The sequence below is a fragment of the Scardinius erythrophthalmus genome (genome assembly GCF_964197995.2).
Source record: "Scardinius erythrophthalmus genome assembly, chromosome: 11".
NCBI lineage: Eukaryota > Metazoa > Chordata > Actinopteri > Cypriniformes > Leuciscidae > Scardinius > Scardinius erythrophthalmus.
The window spans coordinates 37,408,004-37,435,349 of NC_138231.1; the positions used below are offsets into that span (position 1 = coordinate 37,408,004).

The 27,346-nt window shown below is 36.6% G+C and overlaps 1 protein-coding gene across 2 annotated transcripts; it reads right to left on the minus strand.

The window, feature by feature from the left end:
• Positions 1-1,417: 1,417 nt before the first annotated feature.
• On the minus strand, positions 1,418-25,947 carry exoc2 (exocyst complex component 2). Of its 2 annotated transcripts, none has more exons than XM_081379535.1 (28): positions 25,863-25,947; positions 23,422-23,550; positions 22,180-22,356; positions 21,607-21,733; positions 20,320-20,433; positions 20,100-20,224; positions 17,914-17,994; positions 17,157-17,302; positions 16,444-16,525; positions 16,225-16,327; positions 15,559-15,677; positions 14,661-14,765; positions 13,255-13,379; positions 13,092-13,160; positions 12,079-12,236; positions 11,659-11,780; positions 11,087-11,148; positions 10,848-10,928; positions 10,693-10,752; positions 10,539-10,600; positions 10,211-10,277; positions 8,259-8,375; positions 6,660-6,801; positions 5,313-5,368; positions 4,757-4,879; positions 4,275-4,336; positions 4,057-4,116; positions 1,418-3,062 (listed from the first exon to the last, which is right to left on the minus strand). In XM_081379535.1, the coding sequence occupies exons 2-28, from the start codon at positions 23,537-23,539 to the stop codon at positions 2,969-2,971; spliced, it is 2,757 nt and encodes a 918-aa protein (XP_081235661.1). In that variant the 5' UTR covers positions 23,540-23,550; positions 25,863-25,947; the 3' UTR covers positions 1,418-2,968. The 2 variants fall into 2 exon arrangements, with proteins under 2 accessions (XP_081235661.1, XP_081235660.1); XM_081379534.1 differs by having other exon boundaries at positions 10,211-10,310.
• Positions 25,948-27,346: the final 1,399 nt, after the last annotated feature.

The following is a 27,346-nucleotide window of genomic DNA, read 5'->3' on the forward strand; positions in this document are numbered from 1 at the left end:
TTTTGAGAAGTGAATATTCGGATGAAAAAGTCTTAAACTATGCTATAGGATGAGACTGTTAGCTTTGGGATGCATGGGACATCCTGAGAAAACTTTCACACCAACAAAATTTCTTTGAGTTTTCCACTGTTTATGGGTTCGCGGCTCTACATTAGCTCATAAACATGTTTTGGATTATTTTCCGCTGCCTACAGAGTGGAAAGGTGCAATCATTAAAAACTTCCCTTAAGCTGTACAGCTTGAGATCAATACACCCACTCGTTCACCTGATGCCACACACGGCTTTGATGCTTTTTTGTCAAACTGCTTTCCTTAAATGAGTGGGTGTTAAGCAAATCTAAATTTAGAAGAATAGAAATCAACAAACAAGACTTGAAGTGTTGGGAAAAAAATAATTGGTTTGAGTCACTTCGCAGCATCTTTTCAGGTTTACACAAATAATAGAACGAGTAACGATGAGACGGCGGTAAAAACAAATATCCAGATGGTTGGGGAGTTTTCTTGACGCCATGTTGGCAGCCTGCGAGAGATTTTAAAGTGCCCATAATATGCTCATTCACAATATCATAATTCTTTTCGTGAATTCTTCAACGTCGTGAAGTGAAAAAACTAAAGTATGCCTTCCACATTTCTATTCTAGAATTTTTGGTGATGCAATAAAACATATCGAATTGTGTGGACACCAATCTTGCTCTCATTATTTTTCTAGCCTATAATTCAATAAATCACCCCGTGGCAAGTATTAGCTATATTATTAGATGTATTTTGTGGGTTTTAGTGAAAATGGCCAGATGGAGGAAGCAGTCCTCTGCAACCAGGGAGGATTATGTTAAAATTACTAAATTTGGTCAATTGGTTTTTGGATATTGCTCATGTGCTGGATGTGAATGGTCACAATATCCACAGAATTACTTCAAAGCACAGTGAGACCAATACCATGCAGAATGTTAAGTGGTGTGGCTTGTCAAGGAAGACTAGTAAGCATTTATTAAGCAATTAATACGCAAACAGAAGGATGGAAATCACCTGAATGTGGGACCACCTCAAAACAGCTTCTAAAGACCTGGATGGGACCTCCATTCTCCAATTTCAAAAAAACATTTATGGTTTTTGGTAGAGACACTTGTCTCTAGTGTCTTTGGACAGCTCTTTGGTCTTGGCCATGTTAGTAGTTGGATTCTTATTGATTGTATGGGGTGGACAGGTGTCTTTATGCAGCTAACGACCTCAATCAGGTGCATCTAATTTAGGATAATAAATGGAGTGGAGGTGGACCTTTTAAAGGCAGACTAACAGGTCTTTGAGGGTCAGAATTCTAGCTGATAGACAGGTGTTCAAATACTTATTTGCAGCTGTATCATACAAATAAATAGTTAAAAAATCATATATTGTGATTTCTGGATTTTTTTTTTTTTTTAGATTATGTCTCTCACAGTGGACATGCACTTACGATGACAATTTCAGACCCCTCCATGATTTCCAAGTGGGAGAACTTGCAAAATAGCAGGGTGTTCAAATACTTATTTTCCTCACTGTATAACCATCTAGCACTGGATGGTGTCAGGTATGTTAGTAGGAGATGAATTGATTGTTTTAATACCAAAAGCATGCGTGGCGCCATTAAGCACGGCAGGGCAAACATAATGGCATTGGGGGCGCATGTCTGCAGCAGGTGTAGGAAGGATCTACAAAGTTACTGGGACTTTGAAAACGAACCAATACTTGGGAATCCTGCTGAACACTATGTAGCCAAGTATGGAGGATCTGTTTGGAGATCAAATGTGCATTTTATCCAACATGATAACGATCCCAAACACACCGTGCAAACAACAAAGTTGTGGCCACCTCAATGCCCTGACCTTAAAGCCATTGGAAACCTTTGGGAAATTATAAACCTTGAGTTGTGATAAGTCATGCAGGTCTTCCAGAAGAACTTCACTCTCAAGCTGTTCCAAACCTGTATGAACTGAACACAAAAGAAGATATTTTAAAGAATGTCGGTAACCAAACAGTTGATGGGACCCCATTGATTTCCAAAGTATTTCTTTTTCCATACAATAGAAGTCAATGGGGTCCATCAACTGTCTGGTTATCGACATTCTTCAAAATATCTTCTTTTGTGTTCAGCAGAAGAAAGAATTCATACAAGTTTGGAACAACTTGAGGGTGACTAAATGATGACAGAATTTAATTTTTTGGGTGAACTATCCTTTTAAGGTGGATTGGAAAGAAGTTGAGCATGCACTAAGTTGAGTCAATGCCATGGAAAATGGCTGCTGTAATCAAAAACAAGGGAGAACCAACAAAATATTAATTTAGTTAGTTATATCATAAACTCCTGAACCACATACCAATGCTGAGTTACACAGCAAAAAGGTTTACAGTAAAGGACATCTCTCAATACTGACACTTCCTCCCAGAGCAGGTAAAAATACCCCAACACTGCTGAGGAGGGGCAGGGTGTGTGTCTTTCTGTCTTGCACTAGACAGGGTGTGTTAAAGCATCGTTGATAGTGTGGTCATAATAGACTCAGCACTAAACGAATCTTTTGATGAAATGAGAACAAGAGTCATTTCAGAACTCAATAGTTTCATCTACAAAGAGCAAGACTCTTGCTATTTCTACCTCTCTCACACACACAAAAGCACAATCCTGGCAACTCTAGCAACTATTTTGCACAATACCGTTTGCAGAAAACCCACTTTTGTGTAAGCGCACATAGATTTATTTAGGTTTTTATCTGCTGTGGTCAATAAGATGTACAAAGAGGCAGTACAACGTGTCATATTAATGTGTCTATTAATTATCAACAGACTGCCACATCCTCATAAACACAAGCACTGTTCAGTAGATAGAAAAGGCTATATTACTTGCACTAGGTTGGCTTTTAATGGTTTTTAAAATTGAAATGGTCTCCAAGTGTTACATCGCAGAGGCGTTGTTGAAATGTTGGGGTTTTGTAAAGGTTTATCGCTTCACTGGCTGAAAAGAGGCAGGCTTGAAGCAGTTAAGCTGTAGCTTCATACTGCTCTTAAACTTATTCAGTAGCTCCTCCAAGAGTCTGAGAATAGAGAGAGTGAGAGAGAGAGAGAGAGAGAGAGAGAGAGAGAGAGAGAGAGAGAGAGAGAGAGAGAGAGAGAGAGAGAGAGAGAGAGAGAGAGAGAGAATATTAGAAAAGAGCCAAATGTACCCTCAAATAAACAAAATCATCACAAAATATATCTGTACTTTTCGTAAACTTATATATATATATATATTTATATTATAATGCTGAAAATTCAGCTTTGTCATCAGAAGAAAAAATTACATTAATATTTACAGCATAATAACATATTTAAATGGTATAATGTATAATAGTATAATGTATTTTGGATCAAATAAATACAGCCTTGGTGAGCATAAGACTTAAAACAAAAAAAATCTTACCAACCTCAAAATTTTGAACAGAAGTGTACTGTAATGTTTATTAATTTAAATATTAAGATGTTTTTTTTTTTTTTTTTTTTTTTTTGCGGTTATATCCGGTTATCTTACAACTTGCATGACATTAATTCATAAACACACCTTAGCTGGAAAATGATGGCATATGATATTAAACTTTCAACCCATTCAAATGAATGCTATCAAAAGTCATTCTTGCAGTTTCGTATTTTCCCACTAAAGATGATAATGCTTTCCCACTAGTTCTAAAAGTTTCACAATTTGAACTGATTTATATTATCAGGACTTGCTCAGTGATTTATGATTTACACCAAAAGCCCAATTTATACTTGTGTGTCGAACTCACGCCGTAGCTATGTCGTAGGCTGTGTGTAGGACGCGTAGCATACGGCGTACCCTGACGTAATTCAATTCTAAGCGGACTGCAAGCGCTGTGATTGGTCAGCTAGAACCCCTTCCTCGGGTTTCACAAACTAAACCAGGTCACTTGCACATGTGGCATGACATTTAATTGGTGAACTTGGTGCTAATTATCATCATCTCTGATGACCTTTAATTAACATTTATTTGTCAGTGTAAGGCAAAATGTAATTGTGATTTGAGATTTAACTCACTTTTTGTCGGCTCCACTCTGTAGCTGTGGTAGCGCTTCCAATGCCTGTTTAAAACTAGAGCTGAGACACAGAAAAGAACATCACACACTCACAAGGAAACAAATGATCATACTTTTTGGTTTAGCCAAAGTTGTGCTTTTCTGTTTCTTATTTTTCATTAGTGTAAGCCAGCTTTTGTATTGAGACATGAATCAATGTTGAACATGTTTACGTCTTACCGACTCTCTGATGTGAGGTACGGCTCTATGGCGTCTAGCAACGCACAGATTTCCAGACGTGCCTGGAGAGAGAATTATTAATGAAAAAAAAATGATGGTGCAGATTTCAATAGCTTAAAGGGATAGTTCACCTCAAGAATAACCTGTAGTATTTTTTTTCTTCTGTTGAACACAAAAATTTTAAAGAATATGGGCAAACAAACAGTTGATGGCTCCATTGAGTATGGAAAAAAAATAATACTATGGAAGTCAGTAGGGCCCATCAACTGTTTGGTTACCGAGGGGTAACCAAACAGTTGAAGATCCTCATCAGATGATTCATTCATTCTTTAAAATATCTTCTTTTGTGAAGAAAGAAATTCTTACAGGTTTGGAACAACATAATGATGAGTAAATGTTAACTTTATCTAATTTTCACAGACTATCCCTTTGAGATCACATGCTAACTGCTCTGAAAAGTGTATGTGAGGAGTGAGCTGTACCTGCAGTGCACCGTTTTTACTAAAGGAGGACACACACTGCATCAGACGACTCATTTCTTCTGCTACAGCTTCAATGATCTTTGATAAAACACGAGTGACCAGCTCCTTGGAAATCGTGAAAACCTGATAGAGCAAGGAACAAAGAATCTTTGAGAATGTCAACTTTTATCAATAGGTTTCAGAGCTGAATAAAAATATATATATGGCAGGGGAAATTTCAGCTTTGCCATCAATAAATTAAATAAATCTTACTGACCCCAAACTTTTGAACTGTAGTTTATATTTACAGCTGACTGTGCATTCAGTCATGATTTTTTTCACCAAGCTGTCGCTTTGAATTCTGGGATTGTCTTAACCACAAAGACAATGTGATGCTGCCTTAGAATTTGTCAGGTAACTTATAAGGCAACAATGTTGTGCCTACTTTTTAGAATTGAAAGTGTACCTATAAAGCCTGTTAACTTATTAAATACTGAAATGTGACATTCTGAAGGTGTAAGATGTCTAACGGGGAATCTTTTGAAGCAGAGATAAGCTGAAGGTTTGTGCATCTCACCTCAGCGTGAACAGAGATAATGCTGACCAAAGCCTCCTTCAAATAACTCCTCACACCTGAGTCAGAAACAAAGAGAATGAGGAAGATAAATTATGTGCTATTTAAGGTTTAAACAGGGTAAGGAATCATCTGAAATGTAGAAGGTGGAAGAAGTATGATATGGTTTTGCCTAGTTGTCACGTCTTTCATCCTACAATTAAGTTGCTCAGAGAAAAAAACTGTCAGGCATGGCTTGCATCATGAATATTGGTTACATTATAGGAATATTAATGAACTGATCTGCTCCAAGGCAGACATTGGTCAATGAGATCACACAGTGGGAGTACCATTTACCACCTCTTTAACATATCCCAAATTGTTTGGAGAAAGTGCAGCTGTCAGTCACCGCGCCGGTGTGGATACTGTCATTCAGAATGACAGATTTTACTTTTTGGAAGTATGACCAAGATAAGAATTTTCACTGGAAAATGTCATCTGAACAAGTAAGTAACATCCACTTTTGTTCTGACCAACTAAGGGGAAAAAAGCATTGCAGTAAATCGCTAACGATCACTTATCATATCACGTGCAAATTATACTTTGTTTTCAAATGGTTAATGTTAACAACATCAGCATTGCGTGACTACATTTAATGCCCTTCTGATATTATCCTTGTTTTCGCATGGGCCCGGTTGCAGTCTCTTTTTTTCTGTAGCCACTCCGAAGTCCGAACGAAGTCTTTTGCATTTTACAATGGCTGAATCTCTAGTTGTCACTAGTGATTGTCGTTTGAACCTTTCTGGACTTTCCACCAGTACCAGTGGAATTAAAAACATTATTACAAGCTTACCGTTTTGAATCGAGCTAAGGCAAGCAGATAGTTTTGTATAGTTATGTATTTGCTCAAAAATTTATTTTGGATAATTTTGAACCCAAAAAAGTTACGGACTGCAGCTTTAACGTGTACTACAATTTGGTTTGTGTATTTTGGAATTATTTTCCTAATTGACTTGTAAATAAACAGGAGCGGTGGCAAAGGAAAGTTAATTGGTTTTACACAGTTCTACTTATAACGTTCCAGAAGAAGCAGGAAGTGTCCTTGCAAGTGCACAAATGATTCACATAAGCAATAGCATTTAGTCAAGTATGTGCCACACAGACCTAATCATACTACGACACTACCACGACTGAAACTGTGACACAAAAGCAATGACAGCAGACTGAAACTGCAGATTCAAAAGTGTTTTTGGATCCTTCCAGAACCATCTCCATGGTGATGGTCTTTCAACATTCAAGCAGACAACATTTTTTGGAAACATCCACAGAGTGTTGTCAATATGCACATGGCAGGATTCAGGTGTGTGATACCTGTAGGTAGCAGGCAGTCCTTCCAGTCAAAGTATCCGGCGTAGATGCCAGGTTCCAGCGAGCCGACAATAGGATCAGATTTTTTCTCTATGTATGTCTCAAACAGATATTCGTCCAGCTGTCTCAATGCCTCTATGCTGACCTGAAGATTATAGGCATGCATTCAGTTTAATCACAAACCACTGATGTCTTTCACAGATCATGTAACATTTTATCCTGCAACACAGAAGTGCATGTGACCTTAAGAAACCATTAATATCACACACAATCACTGCTCATCACACACTACTTGCAGAATGAGTAGAGACCACTCATGCTTGTCCATCAGTCTGAAGTTTGTTTAACTTTAGGGAAGTACTCAAAAACCAAAATGGAAAGCACCATCTTAAAAGGGGACAAATCTCTGGGATCTCAGTAAAATACCAGAGATGGACATCTGCCAAGCGTCAATGTTCTCTGAGAAGTTGTCTAAATGTTGTTAGACTTTTATATAAGACGAAAAAGCCTTGTTCATGTAAATCTCCTGCAGTAATGCTATAGTGTTGTGCATGGTTGCCAGAATGTTACTACTTGGTGTTTTAAGTGTGTTGCTATGCAGTTGTTAAAGTGTGCTTAGAAAGAAAGGTTCAATGGAGTTCTATATAGCACCCTAGTGTTCTTGACTCAATGATAAAGAACGCTTTAAGCCAAAAAAGTTATATTTCAGGAGAAATGTCTTAAATGATTGCATAATACTTTCATGTTTAATGGGTTATTTACATTTTTTCTAGTGATTACGTATGTTTAGAAGCAGATTAAGTCATAAAATGTTATCAAAATATAAAAAAAATTAAAACAAAATTAAACTATAAAATGACCCCAAAAAGTTTCTATATATAAGAGCCTGACAGAACCCCTTTTTATGATATTCTGATCCCAAGATATGGCTTGAATTCCTTCATTGCTGGTTTCTAGTAGGCCAAACGCAGCATATTCAACCGTATCAGTCAGATCACTTTCTGCAATCCCATTGGTAGACGCTGGATTGCTTTACAGTTAGGGGTTCGTTCAAATCCTTTATCCTAATGAGCAACATTATTAGTGACGCAGTTCTTAATCATCCTGGAAACTATGAGGCATGATCAATAATCAATACTTATTTCTCATCTGTGTTTAGAGAAATAGGTAAGTCACTTTGTGATCATGTAATAAAGCTCTCCTTTGAGTTATCAGGCTCTTAATCAGAATTTACTCTGCATTTCACCTTTCAGAGAGATCTGATTTCACATCGCACTAAATTTATCTACATATTCGCTTTAAGCCCAACACACTCATTCACTATGATCTGCATTTACTGGAAAGGCCAACCATAACCTTTTCGCAAGAGCTTTCACGCTCTCCCTACAGGGCACAAAAGCCACCTCGAGTGAGTGTGCTCTAATGCTATCGTGAAAAACCCTTGAGCTTCTCCACAATCTGTGTGAGTCACTCTCACTTCAGTAAAAGAAAACATAAACGACCAAACTTAGAATCACACCTGTTATTGCTTAGAAAAAAGAAAATGCCAACAGTGGACTGGAGTAAGAGGGGGAAAAAGGAAGCGTGCATGTGTCTTTGTACCCTGATGATCTTCTCTGCAGTGGTGAAACCGTTCTTCTCCAGGTGCTCAGCCAGATTGAGAAACGTGTGTCTCTCCAGATACTGACAGTTACTGAGGATGATGAGGAGACGTTGCTCCTGCATGGGTCAGAACACACACAGCAACTGATTCGGTTAACATGAACACACACACAGACAGAGACAGAGAGAGACAGAGACAGAGACAGAGACAGAGACAGAGACAGAGACAGAGAGAGAGAGAGAGAGAGAGAGAGAGAGAGAGAGAGAGAGAGAGAGAGAGAGAGAGAGAGAGAGAGAGAGAGAGAGAGAGAGAGAGAGAGAGAGAGAGAGAGAGAGAGAGAGAGAGAGAGAGAGAGAGAGAGAGAGAGAGAGAGAGAGAGAGAGAGAGAGAGAGATATTTTGGGGTATTTTTCTTGGAAAACTAATTATATGTATTATAGATATGATGGGTATTATTATGCCTTTATTTAAACTCTGGTGAACCATCAACCAGTCTGTGAAAGAAAGAGAGAGTAAAATAGAGAAAGAGAGAGAGATAGAGGGGAAACCTGCAGCTCTTCCACTGCAGGCTAGGGGAAACCCCATGTGAGCGGCAGCAGCACTGTGCTCTCTGAAGAGAAAGCTGCTGTTTTTCACAACACATGACTCCTGTGCGTGATGCTCGAATGTTTGCTGTGTTGCAGATGGAAACTGTGACAAAGACATCCATAACGGAACACAGGATGTTTTCTCAGGAAAAGGGTTCTTCAGAACTAAGAAATAACAAGAAAATACAGTGGCCACAAAAAGTATTTTGGAAAAAATTATGATGATTTTTAATTTTTTTGCATTATATGACAAAATATTAAACAGAATGGCATTTCGTTTAAATATAACAAATATTATAAGCAAAACCCCATGTTTCAAATTACAAACAAATATAATATATAGTTCAGAATTTACAAAAAAATATATATATATATGTATATATATATATATATTTACACTTTCTGGTTGTCAAATATTAATGTGGTTGGCCTGCTAAACCACTAAAAATTACCTTCAGACCACCTTCACTTTGCAGATGCCACTTTGGTTTAATATTTTGTATGTACGGTAAAGTCATTCAGTCCTTTTAAATACCTGACTTCAGTATCAAGATACATTATGGGGTCACTGTAAACTCTATTTATGTGGTTTAAACTTTACTCAAGCAAATGTGTGCACTGCACTGCACTGCACACTAAAGCATTGCTGAAAAAGCACAAATAAGAGGGACTTAATGGAGGAAGCACTTCTCTAACAAGGTTACATGAGGTCTCTGATCTTCAATCGATGAGATGCTGTTTCGTTTTGAAAATTTAAACACATGGCCCCATTACCTGGTTTCTCTCTCTCTCTCTCTCTCTTTCTCTCAATCTTTTCATCTACCAAGCTTTCAGCTTTCAGTAAAACCCTGACACTCTGTGGTTCTGATACTACACATCAACACAGTGTTATTTGGCTTTCAGTCACGGCCTCTGTGACTAATCGTTTAAAACAAGCTGAACATGTTATCTCCACTAACTTCCTATTCTCTGTACTCAGATATCCTGTCGTATACAGTGACATCCACCTCTGCAGTTTACTTTACCATGAATAAAATACCACATTTTGGACTACATGCGGTGCTAATCAGTTCACTCATACTGTGTTTGATTTATTTAGCCTTTTTTGACATGTGAAAGTGGATTGACGACTAAAAAAAGTGAAGAGTACTCGACGCAAGCCAGATTCAAACCAGCTTGATGTGCTAACTGCTAGGCCACAGCTTAGACATTTTTATTCATTTTATATTAATATATGAATAATGAAATTAATTATATGTATCTTTAGCACACAGTAATATGCATTAGTAATCTGAAGAAAGAGAAAGACAAGAAGGAACATGGAGAAAGGTGGAAATCAGGAGGAGAGGTGAAGAACATTCTTACTGGTTTTGAACTAAAGTCTTCTTTGATGCTTCCAAAAAGATCAGGTGAAGCCAAGTCCACAGACAAACTGAAAGAGAAAGACTTTGACTGTCCACTCCCACTGTAAAATTAAACATTCAGCCTTAACATTACATATACGGGTCAGTGACATGACACTCATTTTTAAAATTAAACAAAATTAAAGTCAGAGTGGCCTAACCAACATAAAAGAAGCCAAATAACAAGAACATTTTTTCTACATAATTGTTACACCACTTGACATTTTTCGAGTTATTAAATGAATTTTTTTTATTTTTTTATATAACTTTAAAGAGACAATAAAACTCACTGAGAGGTGTCGATGTCTCCATCAGTCTTGATGCTGAGCTGCTCGAGACATTTAATAAAGACCTAAACCGAGTAGAGACATAAAAAATACTTTTCAAACAGCAGAAATTATATTTACAAATCCCAACAAAACAACAGATACCAACACACAATACCTTCATGATAGAAACACACTGTTCGCAAGCTTTGTCTTGAACCACATCCAGATTTAAGATCTAAAGATGGAGAGAGAGACACACATTGATTGATTAATCTCTATATAATCTGCAGTGGAAAGGTTGGGGATGAGTATTTGTGTGAGGGTTTGTACATTGATCTCTCCAGGTTTACACTCCATGGGCTCCTTCAGAGACTGCAGCATCTGAACCATACACTGCTCAAACTGGGCCGGCTGAAACACACACACACACACACACACACACACACACACACACACACACACACACACACACACACACACACACACCGTTTATCCGCAAGTTTTCAAGCTGCAAGTTATTAGAATGAAATAAACTAGAATGGAATATAATAAAAGCATAAAAGATGTACCAGTGACGTAATTCCCTCATTGTCCACCACCCAGTCTTCTTTTTTTGCAAGTCTCTTTACATCTAAACAACACAAAGTTTTGTAGTCAGTTAAAAAAAAAAAAAAAACAACACGTACTTCTCCAGCTTTTTCAACATTAATGTTGAGAGAATTGCTTTAACTGGGAAATCTAGCCTTCTGAAAAAGTAAGACGCAGAGACTGAGCCTTGAGATTTGAAATTATCTAAATAATTGTTAGGTTACTAAAATTAGTTACACTGCTCCAGATGTTGACTAAGTGAACAAAACTTTAATTCATTAGAGCTGTTTTATTAAAACTATTTAAAAAAAAAACTACTGGGCTGTTTATACTGAACATGAACGCAAATCCATTTAGTTGAGAGCTCAATAGCTCCCTCTACTGTTACAATTCCACATTAGTGACAGCTTACCTACAAGGCCAATTACAAGAAACCGTATGTAAGTGAATATTGAGCAGATATTCTGCAGAACATTTCAGCAATCACATTTGCAATTGTTTGCCTGAACTGAAACGGAGACATTTCCTAAAAGCTCAGTGAATGTAGTTTTACCCTCTTCAGTGTGCTGTAGTGTGGTCAGCAGGCAGTGCACACGGAGGTCCTGCAGTAAATCCTGAATCACCTGAAGCAGGTCATTGGGAATCTCCAGAGCTGACAGAGCCTCATGACTCAACCTGAGAGACAGAGAGAGCATCAAATGAGCTTTATATGAAAATACAAGGAGAGGATGGTCAAATATCATTCCCACAAAGGATACACCATCATTTCAGCTTTTTCGAATGTAAAAACAGGCTAAAAATGCCAACAGAAACAGTTATTTTATAGAATCTGTGAAATGGAAAATAACTGCATGTACAATAATTATGGTTTAACAGAATTATTCTCTAGTTAATATAAAATCATTAAAACTACAAATTTTCATTTTGTCGCATCACTTATTCCTATATCCCTACAACAAATTCACACATGTACCTGACGGTATGAATGACCTGCGTGAGCCAGCATCCACTGAGAGGGGTTTTGGTGTCCCAGCCGCCATACTGCCTCAGCTGCAGCTCTGTAAGAGAGGAGGGTAACAGAGCTCCTCGAACTAACTGCACCAGACGTCGGGTCACCTCCTCAATCATGCCCTACACACAATCAAATGTGCCTATCAAACACATTATACAGTGAAAATAACCCTTGCCTTCACACATAGGTTGTCTCAAAGAGTGATGCAACAAATTACAAACAGCGAAACCGAAATTCAAATTTTGTTTAGCCGAAACCCAGAACTGAAACTGAAAATAAAGTTTCTAATTATCACTTAATGTCAAAACTCAAAGAAAAACTAAGTTGCATATAACGATTTAAATTGCACATCCAAATAGCTTTTTGAAATATAAACATTTAAATGGTGGGTGTAAAAACTTGTTTTCATGACAGATTTATTCAAACAAACATTAAATAATAAAGACAACAGGTTAAGTAAAAATAAAATGAATATGTAATATAGTGGACTATGGACACTGAAAGGCTTTCCTGCTGTAAATGTAACATCACGAGTCATTGTTTACAAGCTGTTTTATTGATGTCTGTCCACGGGTGAAACACTGTTTGAGCGATTACATGTGACGTGATACATTTCAGTAAGTTGTATTGTTTTTTTCAACATACCTACTGATGTTTATTTCATGTTATAACTAAGACCTTGGTTCATCAAAATTAAATTGGATTAAAAACGAAAAATCAATATTGTCAAGCCAGCCCTAGCATCCACACAGCTGACAGTTTAGCTGTTGTAGCCTACCCACGCTGTGTGAAGGAAATGGGCACTGACAGAGACAAAACGTGTCTTTGGAGCAGTGCTAATGAAACATCACTGTTTCAGTCTATGATTTCAGACTAAATTTTGGAGCATCACTAGTCTCAGACCTCAGTGACTCATGCTCACACTTTCAGTCTCCAGACTATAAGCACAAAAACATTCCAGCTGCTTTACTAACCTTAAAGTCATTCTGTCTTTGCCGGGCGTTCTTCTTTAACTTCTCCACCTGACCGGACTTCTCTCCAGTCTGTCCAAGACAACACAGTCAACAAGTCTGAGTGATTAACACTAGCCTTTATTTCTAACACTCTGAAGGTATATTTGTGTGTGTGTATAACTACCTCACTAAACAGGCTGCCGTTGACGTAAGAGATCCAGAGTTTCCAGAAGTTGGGCAGCTGGCTGATGACCACGTCTGAGAGTTTCTCCACGAACCTCACCTGCTGAGGGCTCTTATAGTGCCACGCTGAGAAAATACGTATGATATACTGTTACAAAGACAGCAGCATTCTGCTTATGAAATGATGATGGCTGACAATGAGATTTCTGTGAGTTTCACAACTCGTCCAAACTAGGCTCAGTTTCAAACACATGATTTGAAATTCTACACAAAGTGACCAAATCAGCAAATAAGAACATTTTCTGTCATTGTATATAAAGGAAATACACTACGTTCAAACGTTTTTGGCTAGCAATATTTTTTTATTAAGTATCGTATGCTTACCAAGGCTGCATTTATTTGATCAAAAATACAGCAAAAAACAATTATATTGTGAAATATTACAATTTAAAATAAATGTTTGCTATTTGAATATATTTGAATATATTATAAAAAAATCTCATTTATTCCTTGGATAGCAAAGCTGAATTTTCAGAAGCCATTACTCAGTGTCACATGATCCTTCTGAAATCATCCTAATATGTGACCCTGGATCACAAAAAAGTATTATGTTGCATGGGTATATTTGTGGCAATAGCCAACAAAACATTGTATGGGTCAAAATTATAGATTTTTCTTTTATGCCAAAAATCATTCGGATATTAAGTAAAGATCATGTTCCATGAAGATATTTTGTAAATTTCCCACCTTAAATATATAAAACATTTATTTTTGTGAATGGATGCAGCACTATCGCCAATAGAAATGGACAACTTTAAAGGCGATTTTCTCAATATTTCGATTTTTTTGCACCCTGGAGAAAGCCAGGGTGCAAAAACAAACCATACATCAATGGAAAGATTATTATTCAGCTTTCAGATGATGTATAAATCTCAATTAAAAAAAAAATTGCCCATAAGACTGGTTTTGTGGTCCAGGGTCACATATGCTGATTTGAAGCACAATAATTTTTTTTATTAACAATGTCGAAAACAGTTGTGAGTATATATATATATATATATATATATACATATGTGTGTGTGTGTGTGTGTGTGTGTTTATTACAAATGTTGGAAACAGTTGCTGTTTGGTATTTCTGTGGAAGCCTGTTTCTGTTTACAGGATTCTTCAATAAACAGAAAGTGCAAATAGAAATCTTTAGTAACATTGTAAATGTCTTCACCTTCGATCAATATAATGAATCCTTGGTAAATAATAGCTGCTGAAAATTCAGCTTTGCATCACAGGAATAAATATATTAAAATAGAAATAGACAGTACTTTTTGATAGAATAATTGCAGCCTTCGTGAGAATAAGCGACGTCTTTCAAACAGTAATGTATGTTGATCTTTCTGTTATTGTACTCACAGTCATCTTTAGGCTTCTGGAAGCTGCCTCCCCTCTTCACTGGAGCTGAGAGGCTGATCCTGTTCAGAGCTGAGGACCGATCCAGCTCTAACCCAACACCACCCACTGAGACAGACAGACAGACACGATGAATGCTCATCTACATACCACAGCATTTACCAATCAATCATGTTTGCAAAAATAAAGAGAGTTTTGCTTGAGGTTGGCAGTTTACGGTTAAATTAAAAGGTACATTTTTGATTTAATGGGATATCATTTCTTTCTTTCCTTGTGATTTGAGTGCAAGTCATGAGACGACTGCTTTTATCCAAAGTGACTTACAAAACCCTTATAATTGGGCAATCACCCTGTGGTAAGGTTCAAATCTACAACCTTGTGATAGGTACTGCGTTATACTGGTAGTTCTCATGCAGTACCTCTTCTCTGACAATAGATGGCACTAAAGGTCTTTCTGGACTCTTCCTCAGCCTTGATTAAATTGTTGATGTTGATATAGTCTGAAACACTCAATATGTCCAGATAGTGTACACATGTCATGTTTCTCTCTCACACAGATAAAGACGTATACCATTGAGCCACTTGGATGTTTACTCTCTCTCTTTCTATATAAAAAATGAGTGCTGGTGTTGATCCAGGTGTCCAATCATCTCCTGTGTTTATCTATGCTCCTCTCTCTTCTTGTATTCCCTGATGTCTGCCTCTCTCTACAGCAAACCCCCCTTCAGCTCTGCCACACTATAGAGCTCTGTGGACTTCCTGTTCTCTATAGGGTCATGACCAGACCACACACGGGCTGCTCTCTATCTAAACACACACACACACAGGGCAGAACACACACACTGCTTTCACTCTTCGGAGTGGTAGAGAAACCATCAATTCAAACTATCAGTGTCTGTACCTTTCTGCTCTTTGATAAAATCTTCTTTACAGTTTTGCATCAGCTGCAGGATCCACTTGTGTTGTGCGATTATACACTGCCATGCCGGGTCACCTGGAGCATGGAGATCTGACAGATATCTGAATAAAAAGAGAAAGAGGATCATTAGATCATCATGCATATAATTGCATCGTTTTTTCAGGACACCCTTAAGCCCCATTCAGCATTGATAATAATAAGAAATTACATTAAAAAATTATTCAAATAGAAAACAGTGATTTTAATTTAAATAATATTTCACAATATTACTGTTTCTACCATTTTTTTAATCATAAGAGCATTAAGAGACTTCTTTAAAAAATATATATTTAAATATAATAAATAAATAAATACATATTTTTAAGTTGACTTTCTCAGGGTACAAATAAGTCTTTTTACATGAAATAGCTGCCCTTATATTTTGGGAGGAGGGTCCACCAGGGAAATATCTGATTTGGGGGTCCCTGGCATTCAAAAGTAAAATAAAAAACCTGTCACAAGTGATGGACATCGTGAGCTCCACTCTATTCACTCGCATTGGTCGTAACTGCATTGTTGCTAATTTACGTAAATTAAATTTTTTCTTAACTTTTCTTAACTCTTAACTCTTAAATTGCAGTTTGTCACTGCAAGTCGCTTGTCACACACCTGATATAGCGTTTCTGATCATGTAAAGTGGATGGTGTCTCCAGAAGTTTATCCATAAGCAGTTTCCTCAGGGCTTCTATCCGAGTCTCCACCTCTGAATACACTACAAACACACATGCAGGACGATCTTTCAATACTCCAGCTAACGTGAATGTACATAAGAGGATGCATGTCATATCAACATATACTATCAGATATTATCAGTGAACATCAGATCACCTTTCTTAAAGACTGGGACCTCTGTGTTCCCAAACAAAGATTTGGCTTTCTCATAATCATTGATGACCACATCATAATCCCCCTGGATGGGAAACAGATACACTGTCAGTTTAGCATTCAGAGATCATGTTTTATATATTGCAGATTGTATACACTACCGTTCAAAAGACTGGGGTCGGTACAATTTTTAAAAAATAAATCTATTATGCTCACCATGGCTGCATTTATTTGATTATTGTTATATATTTTCAAATATTATTACAATTCAAAATAACGGTTTTCTTTAAAAATCTTCTATTTTTAATTTATTTTAAAATGTCATTTATTCCTGTGATGCCAAAGCTGAATTTTCAGCATCATTACAGTTTTCAGTGTCACATGATCCTTCAGAAATAATTTTAATATGATGATTTAATGCTCAAGAAACATTTCGTATTATTATCATTGCTAAAAACAGTGCTGCTTAATATTTTTGTAAAAACATTTTTTAAGGAGTCTTTGTTAAATAGAAAATTAGAAAAAAACAGCAATTATTTGAAATACAAATGATTTTACTGTCACTTTCAATAAATCTAGAGCATCCTTGCTGAATAAAGGTATTAATTTATTTTTTAAAAATCTTACTGACCCCACAGTATTATAATTGTTTAGGTAAGAGAGTTAGTAAGTGTGTGTGTGTGTGTGTGTGTGTGTGTGTGTACGGGAGATGCCACCTTCTGGATGTTGCGTTCAATGTTGAGTGGCAGGTTAAACAAAAATTTGAATCTCTGGAGAACGTTGAGAGCGTTGCGTGTTGAGTCGGCCTTGTCCTTTCTGCCCAACACTTCTTGAAACAGGGTGTCAGCAGTTTCACTTGCTCCTGAGAGAAATGAGCAAATGGAAAGAAATGAGAAAAGGGTGTAAAAGGATAACAGCTGATAAAAAGTGGTTTAATCATCCTTCCTCAGTTTCAAATAAATTCAAGATCTCTTCTTGGGTGGTCAGAGCAATTCTGGATTCCCTTTGTCCGATTTAATAAGAACCAGCCTCCTGACCACTATAAAAGTCTGACCAGCCTTTTTTTCCACCAATGAGTCTGTTTGTGATTGGCTGAGAGAGTCAAAGGCAATAAGTGGCTTTGGTAAGAACATACATCTAAATGTACATGTAAAGACGGGTGGTGAGGAGGAAGACGAGGGGTCGGCGATGAAAGCATGTCAGTGTGTGTGTGACTGGTTTATTTGTGCGGCCCGCAGGAAACGAGCGTGTTTATTGACCCACCGTCACATGAGAGAATTGACATGGAGATATGATTGGGATACGAGTAGCCTCGAACACACGCACACGCACCTCACAGAAACACGCCGAGGTCTGCATGAAATGTGTGACTTTGATGGTCTAAAGAGAATGCATATGCAACTCTGATCCTAAATTTAGCTGCTTTGTGTAATCGTGTGCGACTCTGACCATGTGTTCGGTTTTATGTCTTACGGTTAAGAACGTTCTCTAGTCGCTGGGTCATAGAGCCCTCCACCTTCTCAGTGCCGTCTGATTCAAGCTTCTGATGGATAGCTAGACAAAGAAAGAAGGAGAAAAAAAGGAAATGTTTGAGAGGGTTTAGACTACCGTTTGGGGTCAGTAATTGTTTTTTAGGAATTAATATTATTCAGCAAAGACGCATTCAGATGATCAAAAAGAACCGTAAAGACTTTTATAAATGTTAAAAATCTTTTCTATTAAAAAGTGCTGTTCCTTTAAACATTCTATTATACTGTCTGAACAAACACTTCGTATCTGCAGTTTTAAAAAAAAAAAAATCTAAGACCCTTTTTAAGACCGAACTTTTAATTTCAAACAAGCCAGAAAGACAATCAATACTCTCATTTTGTATAGAAAAGTCTATGCGTTACTACTACAAGCTGCTCAGATGAGTAAGATAAAATATTCACTCTTACAGCCATCTATAGCATTTTACAATATAAACACCATAATGTAAACACTGTCGTCATTCATCAACAGTAGACCATAAGCAATCACTTGCCATAAATGTACGGTTTTCATTAATTGTGAACTACTCTGAAACCACAAGACTGTAGAATGTGCAACAGTGGTGTGTTTGACTTTGAACATGCAGCACTCATATTTATTGAAATCAATCATAGCCTATTGAAGTTTAATAATCACATTAGAATGTGATTTAAAAAAAAACTGAGTTTAAGAGACCCTGCAAACTGATAAGATTTCATCATTGACATAACAGTGCAGATAGTCAGTCCTAAAGCACAAATTTAATATGTATGTATATACACACACACACACACATATATATATATATATATATATATATATATATATATATATATATATATATATATATATATATATATATATATATATATACATATTAAATTTGTGCTTTAGGACTGACTGTCTGCATAATATCTATAGATATATATTCCATTAAATTGGAAGAACAAAAACTAACACTAAATGAAGTCTATTTTTTTCTCTCCACATCTGGATTTGGGAAACTTCTGTACACAATGACGTCAGGACTAACCCCCGGCTCCCCCTGGGGTCCGGAATGCTGTGTGGTACGCTTCCTCTGTCTCTGAGGTATGTTTTGACTTCTGCCTGGTAAGTTTTGGGAGTCTTCTCTGGGAATCAGTACAGCTTCCGTTTGCTGCTCTCTCGTTTCCTCTCAGCACAATGACAACCTTATTACAACCTAATCTAAACATTATTACAACCACGCCTTGTTATCCGTCCCCATGCCTGTCAATCACATGGATACGCAGTGCTAAGAATAGCTCTTCTGTTTGACTCAAGACAAGTGACCCGAGACAAGTCCAACACACACAAAAATATCCATTTTGTGACATTGACCTCTGATGAGAGCAGTTTGAGAAAACACATACACCTGTGTACAATGACACAAGAAGTGAATAAAACACACATGCACCTAATTTTGTTAAATGTCAGATCTAGTCTATCGTGTCTATTTGAGCTTTACCTTTAATGCTCATTATACAAGCACCAACCCAGTGAGTTAGCTGACACATTTTACTGAAAGTATCTCCATTCTGATGGGATTTATGTTATGTAATTTAAGTCTGAATTACAATAATATATTTGGTAGGGACTGGGACATTATCAGGAGTTGCATTTGTCTTAATGTGGGTGTTAAAAAAGGTCTAAATCCAGACAGTTCAATAAGAAATTAAGTTTAGGTTGCAGTCTTCGATGAAAATCAAAACTGTTAAATAATACATTTTGTGGAAATTAAATAATTTATTACTATGACAAATGTTTCTATTCAGACATGATTTCATTGATCAGAGCACCCGAGGGGAATAAAACAGTATGTCATTTTGGATCGTAATTTTACACTGATGTTCAGTATAAAATTTGTTCGCCTCAAAATGTGGTTAAAACTATACTGTACAGTCAATATTCACAAATAAAACTTATACACAATAATTCCAGCATGACCTAAAGCAACAAAATCCTCATGGAAATAATCCAGTCCCACCCTATATTACTTCCCAGTGAATATTCTTTTTCTTTCAGAAATGCTTCTGTTTCCTTCAGTCGAATGCATGAATAATATTTCATGCAGTCTTTGAAATTACTTACTAGGTTGTGTTTATATGCGTTTAAAAACCAAGCATACGTACATGCAAGAGCATCCTGAGCCTCAAAGAAAGTGCTGAGACCTCCTTTCACGTAGGCCAGACTGCCCTCATTCTTCTTACTAGCTTGTTTCTTAAGATTTCCCACTGCCACACGCAGATGCTCAAAACTACAACAGCAACAAACATAAACATAAACATTAACACATTACACACAAATCTATTTTGGCAGATTAAAAGATGGACGGACGGTAAATAGACCAACCCGGTTGAAGAATGGTTCTCGATGAGATACCAGGTGGCAGAGAAATTCTCGCTGGTGAAGTCTCCACTCATACCAGGGAACATGTTCTCCAGATCCTTCAGAGGAACCTTCCCTCTGAAGAACAGAAAAACAGAGTTAGACACACAGGGACCCATCATGCCAAACACCACAGATCATAGGCCTGCTCTACCACACTACAGATGATAGAGAAAAAACCAGACAGGATACAAACCAGATCTGTCCGCATATAAACAGCATTTCATAAGCTTAACCAACCCATTGTGTCTTGTGATGTGGCACAGAATACACTGATGAAATGCATATGATTCATATGCACTATACTGTTAGAAAGTTTGGGGTCAGTAGGCATTTTTAATTCTGGATGGACCCGTCAAAAGTGACAGAAATAAATCAAAAGTGACAGTAAAGACATTTATAATATTACAAAAAAAAATCTATTTCAAATAAATGTTATTTTGAACTTTCTATTTATCAAAGAGTCCTAAAAGATATTATTGTTTCCATAAATATTATGGTTCCCATATTTTCCATAATATTAAGTAGCAAAGCTGTTTTCAACATTGGTAATAAGAAATGCTTCTTGAGCAGCAAATCAGCATATCAGAATGAATGCTGACGGATCATGTGACACTGAAGACTGGAGTAATGATGCTGAAAATTCAGCTTTGACATCACAGGAATAAATTACATTCTCAAATATATTAAAATAGAAAATGTTATTATATATATAAATAAAATTATAATTAAAATATATTATTTCACTCTTTGTATTGTTTTTTATTTAAAAAAAATCCAGCCTTGGTGAGCATAAGGGATCATTAAAAAAATCTTCCCGACCCTAACCTTTTAAACAGTAGTGTACTCATCTGAATATATTGAAATAAATAAGTAAAAGGTTGCTGTAGAGGTCAGGGAAAGGAAGATTTTCACATCCTATCAAAGGAAATAGTGTACCAATGACATCACCCAGGTAGAAGACATACACACAATGGGCTGTTTCTACTTTCTGCTGAACCTCCTTCCTTATAAACACAGAGGTCCACTTCTATAAACACAGAGCACTGCTTTTTGGGAGAAGTGTGTGAGGAAATGCATTTGTTTTGGTCTATGTGAGTGCGTGTTTTAACCAGACAGTCAAAAATGAAGCACATATGTGTGTGAGAGTGGAGCACAGCACTGTGTGTACTCCGTAACTGTAGGTGTAAATTTAATACTTTGTAAATTCATAAGAGGGCAACACAAACTCAGTTGTGAATGTTTCCGTACTTGTCAAAGTCGATGCCCAAAGGGTTGGCCGGCCTCAGTGAGAGAGGAGAGATGCCTTTGTTCCGATCAGTCCTCATGTCATAGTAATTCAACTCATCAACCCAGACCGCAGACTGATCCAGAATGCCTAAACATACAAAAACATGCACATACTCATTGGTTGAGCACTTAAAATCCATTGCCATCTTCAAAGAGCATGTGTGTACATTTAAAGAGTGTATAATCAATCAAACTTGTGATTTTGCCTATAACGGAAATCGAGTGTGTTTACATCTACAACACTATGTTGATAACTCAAGAAAACCATGTTTATGTGAGATAGAAAATTATCAACATTTTCTTTGATTTGACATAAAAACAAAAGTGACTTCGACTGGGATAAAACCAGGTGTGCCAATCGTTTTTTTGATTAAGCAGACCTTTCCGGCAAATAAAGGACACAGTTTAAGGTGTTTACGTGACCTTACGAGACGTCAGGCTATTAAGCATAATTGGTGTTAGATTGGCAGTGTAAGATAGATCTCACAGAGTGTGCGTATGTGAGTTTGAGGGCACTATGAATGTGTGTCTCACCGATCCTCTCGGGTTTGAGCAGTTTGAAGGAGACAGTGGACGTCCCCAGGCCTCCACTCTTGGTGGTGACGATGATCTCGCCCTTGTCATCTTTAGCAGGACCAACTCGACACACTATCTTGCTAGCTGCCATCCATTCTGCTGTCAGCAAACAGTTATGACCACAGATAGACAGACCTGTGGTGTGGGAGATGGACAATGACCAAGAGAAAAAGAAGTCAATCAAATGGCCAATTTTACCTCAGCTCATGTCTATCTGTCCAGGCCTATTTAAAAAATATATATTAATCAGATTTTAGTTTATATTGTGGATCAGGTTTGGGAACATCAAATGTGTTGATTATTTATATTTATTTATTTTTCAAAAAAAAAAAAAAAAAAAAAAAAAGATTTGTGTTAGATATAGCCAACAATAAAGAAAAAAAAAAACCTTATTGTAGCTGCTTGTCTGAACAAAGCATTACTTTAGCTTATTTACAGATTCATGGAGTTGCAATAAAATATAAAAACGCATCTATTTAAATCTCCAAATTCAAAACACCCAAACACTGATTCATTCATTTTTTCCCCAGATTTCACAAACTGATCACTCCTGTATGAAGAAACTCAGCTTCACAGAAGTTGCGTATTTGTATTCTTCCTTAATTTCACTTTGTTTTGGATAAAGGCATCTGCTATATTAATAAATAAAATAATCTAGAAGATATCTAAAATAGATTACGCAATTATTCAAAAGTTTGGGTTTTTTGAAAGAAGTCGCTGATGCTCACCAAGGCTGCATTTTCTTGTATCAAAAATACAGTAAAATAGTAATATTGGTAAAATATGATTACAATTTAAAATAACTTTTCTATTTTAATATAGTTTAACTTATTTCAATATTGAATAAGCCATTACTCCAGTCTTCAGCGTCATATGATCCTTCAGAATTCATTCTATCATTATATCAATGTTGAAAACAGTTCTGCTGTTTAATATTTTTGTGGAAACCGGGATACATTTTTTTCAGGATCATTCGATATTTTTTTTTTTTTTTTTTTTTAGTATTTATTAGAAATGGAATTTTTTTGTAACATTACAAATGTCTTTACTGTCACTTTTGATCAATTTAATGGTGAACTTTTTGAAACATTTCTTAAAAAAAAAAAAAAAAAAATACAAACTTTTAAACAGGAGTGTGTTTGTTCAAAAAGGAGGGTTTGTATCTGTAACTGTAACAATGACTATGTGCATGTGTATTACCGATGAGATCATTGGGTCCAGTGCCCAGGTTCTCCCCGCGAATGGTGACTTTGGTCCACGGCGCGCCCTCGTTGGGTGAGATGCCAGTCACCAAGGGAGGCTGGCGGGCACGAGACATTGTTCACACACCTAAATGAGACAAAGTTAAATTCTGTTTTGTTTAAGCTCACTCGACGCACTCATCACTGCTGACGGCAATACATCAAAACATTCAGCACGTTCAGTGCATTTAAAAACGTTAGACATGAACAAATAAATCTACCCATTCGGCACCCACTGAGTAAGCACGTTTCTGTTCGGAGTAACACCGATATCGCACTATATACAATATTACAAGTAGTTCAGTAATCATGGCGGTTTTTCCTGTGGCTTCTGCACTGTCACAAACTTTCTCTCGTATATAAACACCCACATGGAGCACAAGACTGACAGCTCCAGGGCGCTTTGTGTGCAAGACCCCATGACTGTCTCTGTGTGGTCTGGGAGGGTGTGTTTCTGTGTCTGTGTGGTCTCTGGCATGGGCCAGAGAGAGAGATAAAGGGGAAGGGGTGATGGTTGAGTTCTCAGAGTCCACAGTGCAGATTCAGAAAACGTCTCGCCACTTCTAATATTTAAATTTGGTAAATGGCATGTATATTCACTGCAGGGTTTTTATGGTGAAGATGACAATACTTTGGAAATAGTGTGAAATTGTTATATTGTGCAAATACATTGCCTTTATGGATTATATAGGTCAATGATGCTCATCTTTCTGTCTGGAGCATTCCTTTAATTGAAAAATACATAAAAAAAAATCAATAATACATATTATGACTTGAATAAACCTCTTTATGATGAGCATGATTTAATTTAAAAAGCATTATGTTTTTTTAAGGGGGGGGGGGGGCATGAACAAACACGTCAGGATGATAATGACAATTTAAAAAAAATAAGAAATTTTTAAAAAGTAGCTTGGCATATTTTTGATTAATATTTCAACAAAAAGCAGTGGAAAAGAAAGCAAGAAAGCAAAAAAGCAAGAAAGAAAGAATCAACATAAACTATGGCTTGAATAAATCTTTGATGAACATGTTTTGGGGGTGACAATTTTGAAAATAAATTAAGAAAAAAGAAAGAAAGAAAGAAAGAAAGAAAGAAAGAAAGACAAATCATATTAAACAAACAACAATTAAAATGATTACATTTCAACTTCTAAAAACATTTAGGCTACTGTTCAGATACAGCAACATCTGATCATGGAAGTGAAAAGAGTAAAAGTCAAAGACACGCACTTCTGTGTGGCAACATTTGAGAGTGACTGACTGCTTAGATGATTGACACCTGAGAGTCTCTATGGAATAAAGAGCTTGTCCCAGACAAATTACCAAGCATCCTCCTATCAACACTCGGCCCTTTCCTAAACACAGCGACCCCCACCTACAAACACACACTCACACACCAGATGTAATAACAGGAGCTTGAACAAACTATTCAGCATGAGAACATCATACTGCTGACTGCATACACATTTTCAACATTTACAAAATCACTATTTTTTAGACACAACACAACAGTATAGTTTTTTTTCATTTATTGGCAATGACAAATACTTATTATATTTTTAATATGGTCATAAGTTTGTGTGTTTGCAAGACATTAAATAGATTTTTTTTAAAAAACATGCATTCAATAGGCTAGTCAACAAAAAATGATATAATTTTTTTTTACTATAACTGGTAATTAACTACAAATATATCTAACATCAAAGAGTTATTGCAAAGCATTGTGGGCCCTGGGTTGCATTATAAGTTTCTGCTAATATTTATCACTGACTGACAATCATAAAAAAAACCACATAAGTTAACTGAAGATGAGAAAATCACAAACATAACACATGTCTGAATGCTAATTTGTTTCAAGACCATAAAACAACATGTTTGATCTGTCGTAGAAATCTAATCAAACCAAATGAAACAAATGATATTGATTACACATCAGCATTTCAGAAAAAGTTATCAGGCTCCAGTCAAGTCAAATTAGATATATACATTCTCGCGTTGTTAAAATATGTAACTTTATGCATGAATATTGTGTTGTTGAGGTTTTATACTGTTGTCTATGTGTTGAGTTTGTAATTAACGAACTCACAAGTCACAATATAATATAATCTGACGGAGAGTGTTAACAAAAGCAGTTTATCTGCTTTAATTGCATCAAACAAGAATTTTTCATAAATATAATAAATACCAAAGCTCATTTACATACACTGTTCGATATGGTGAGGTTGTTTTATATAAACAGCAGCTCTGACAGATGAGACAATAGCTGACTGGCTAATGCTAAAAACAATCTGACAGAAAGCCGACGAAAACGCATGTATTGAGACAAACGTTTTTCCTCATAATAACAGCCCCGTTTTATCACCAGCAAATCGAGGAAGAATAAAAAATGGTATTACTTACAGGAATAAAGGCAGTGAAGAGAATCACTATACAAATCTTCTTTCCTCTGAAAAACAGTTCCGGTTTAGATGCTGCGGCCCCGCCCACATGACCAATCACATGACACTACATGAATAATGAATCAGCCTGAGCCACAGAGCAAAAATTTGTATTAAACTGTAAACTGTAAAGGTTTATGCTATTTCTGATCTATTTTAAAAGTGTTAATGCCTACAAATGACAGTGAAAACGCAGTGATCAGTTCAGTTGGTGTTTGCTGGAAAATTCTCAATTAATAAAGCCTACTTACTTCCGTATACAAATGATAATATGCACAATAAGGATGTAAACAAGACAGATAGATAGACAGATAGATAGATAGATAGATAGATAGATAGATAGATAGATAGATAGATAGATAGATAGATAGATAGATAGATAGATAGATAGATAGATAGATAGATAGATAGATAGATAGATAGATAGATAGATAGATAGATAGATAGATAGATAGAATTTTCTGTTTATAACTTGAAAGCTATAAAATATTTTATATAACAGATCTGGCATCAGCTCCAGATTTTACTTTGGGTTTCATGCTATTATGCAACACTCATTTCAACTAATTGTATTTTAACTACACAACGTTCAACATCAAAGTCACCCTGTGAGGTCACATTTAGATTATGAACCATTTTCAATGCATATGGCGTTACTTCCACTTGTTCTGGGAAAGCGCCGCACCATAACACCACACAACAGAGACCACCCAAGCACCGTGCGCCATAATGCCCTCTCTTATCTCCTCAAATAGTGCACGGCAGAGATACTTTCCCTCAGATAAGGCCTTTTGGGCTCTTGGGAGCTACAATTTTTCAATCATTCTGAACTAATCTGAGGAATCAAATCCAGTTTGACTTTCCTGCGGCCTCAACGCGCTGTGTTGCGTGTGACGGCACCACAGGGGATGTTCAGTATGTGTAAACACGTCATGTAGCCTCGGCTATTTTCTCAAGAGGGCCACCGCCAAAGATCCATCCAGCTAATTAGCAGAGAAAATGTTAGTAAAATAAGATAACTCACTTAAGATCTACACTGTATGTTTGTTCAGCTTACCCACTGTTGATGATGGATCTACATTTCTGATATGAGAGCGGCAATTACTACACCATGGGTCACAACACAGCAATACGACTCAAACTGACCACAAACAAAAGTAATATGGTGGATGAACAACATTTTTGTGGAACTCATAGATTTTTTTACACTCAGAATTCACTTTTACACTCAGATGACACTGTGTGCATATGATGGGGGCAGAAGAATGAAGTAAGTTTCTCTTCATCATTGTTCTGCTTGAATGTGTTCGTCATTGTGTTCCCATGGGTCCTGAGCCAGCACAGGAAATGCTGTGAATAGACTTCCTATTACACACACACCTAAACATTACTCTCACAGAACACTGTTACTGTAATTACATTATTTTGAGCTTTTGATGTCTTGAT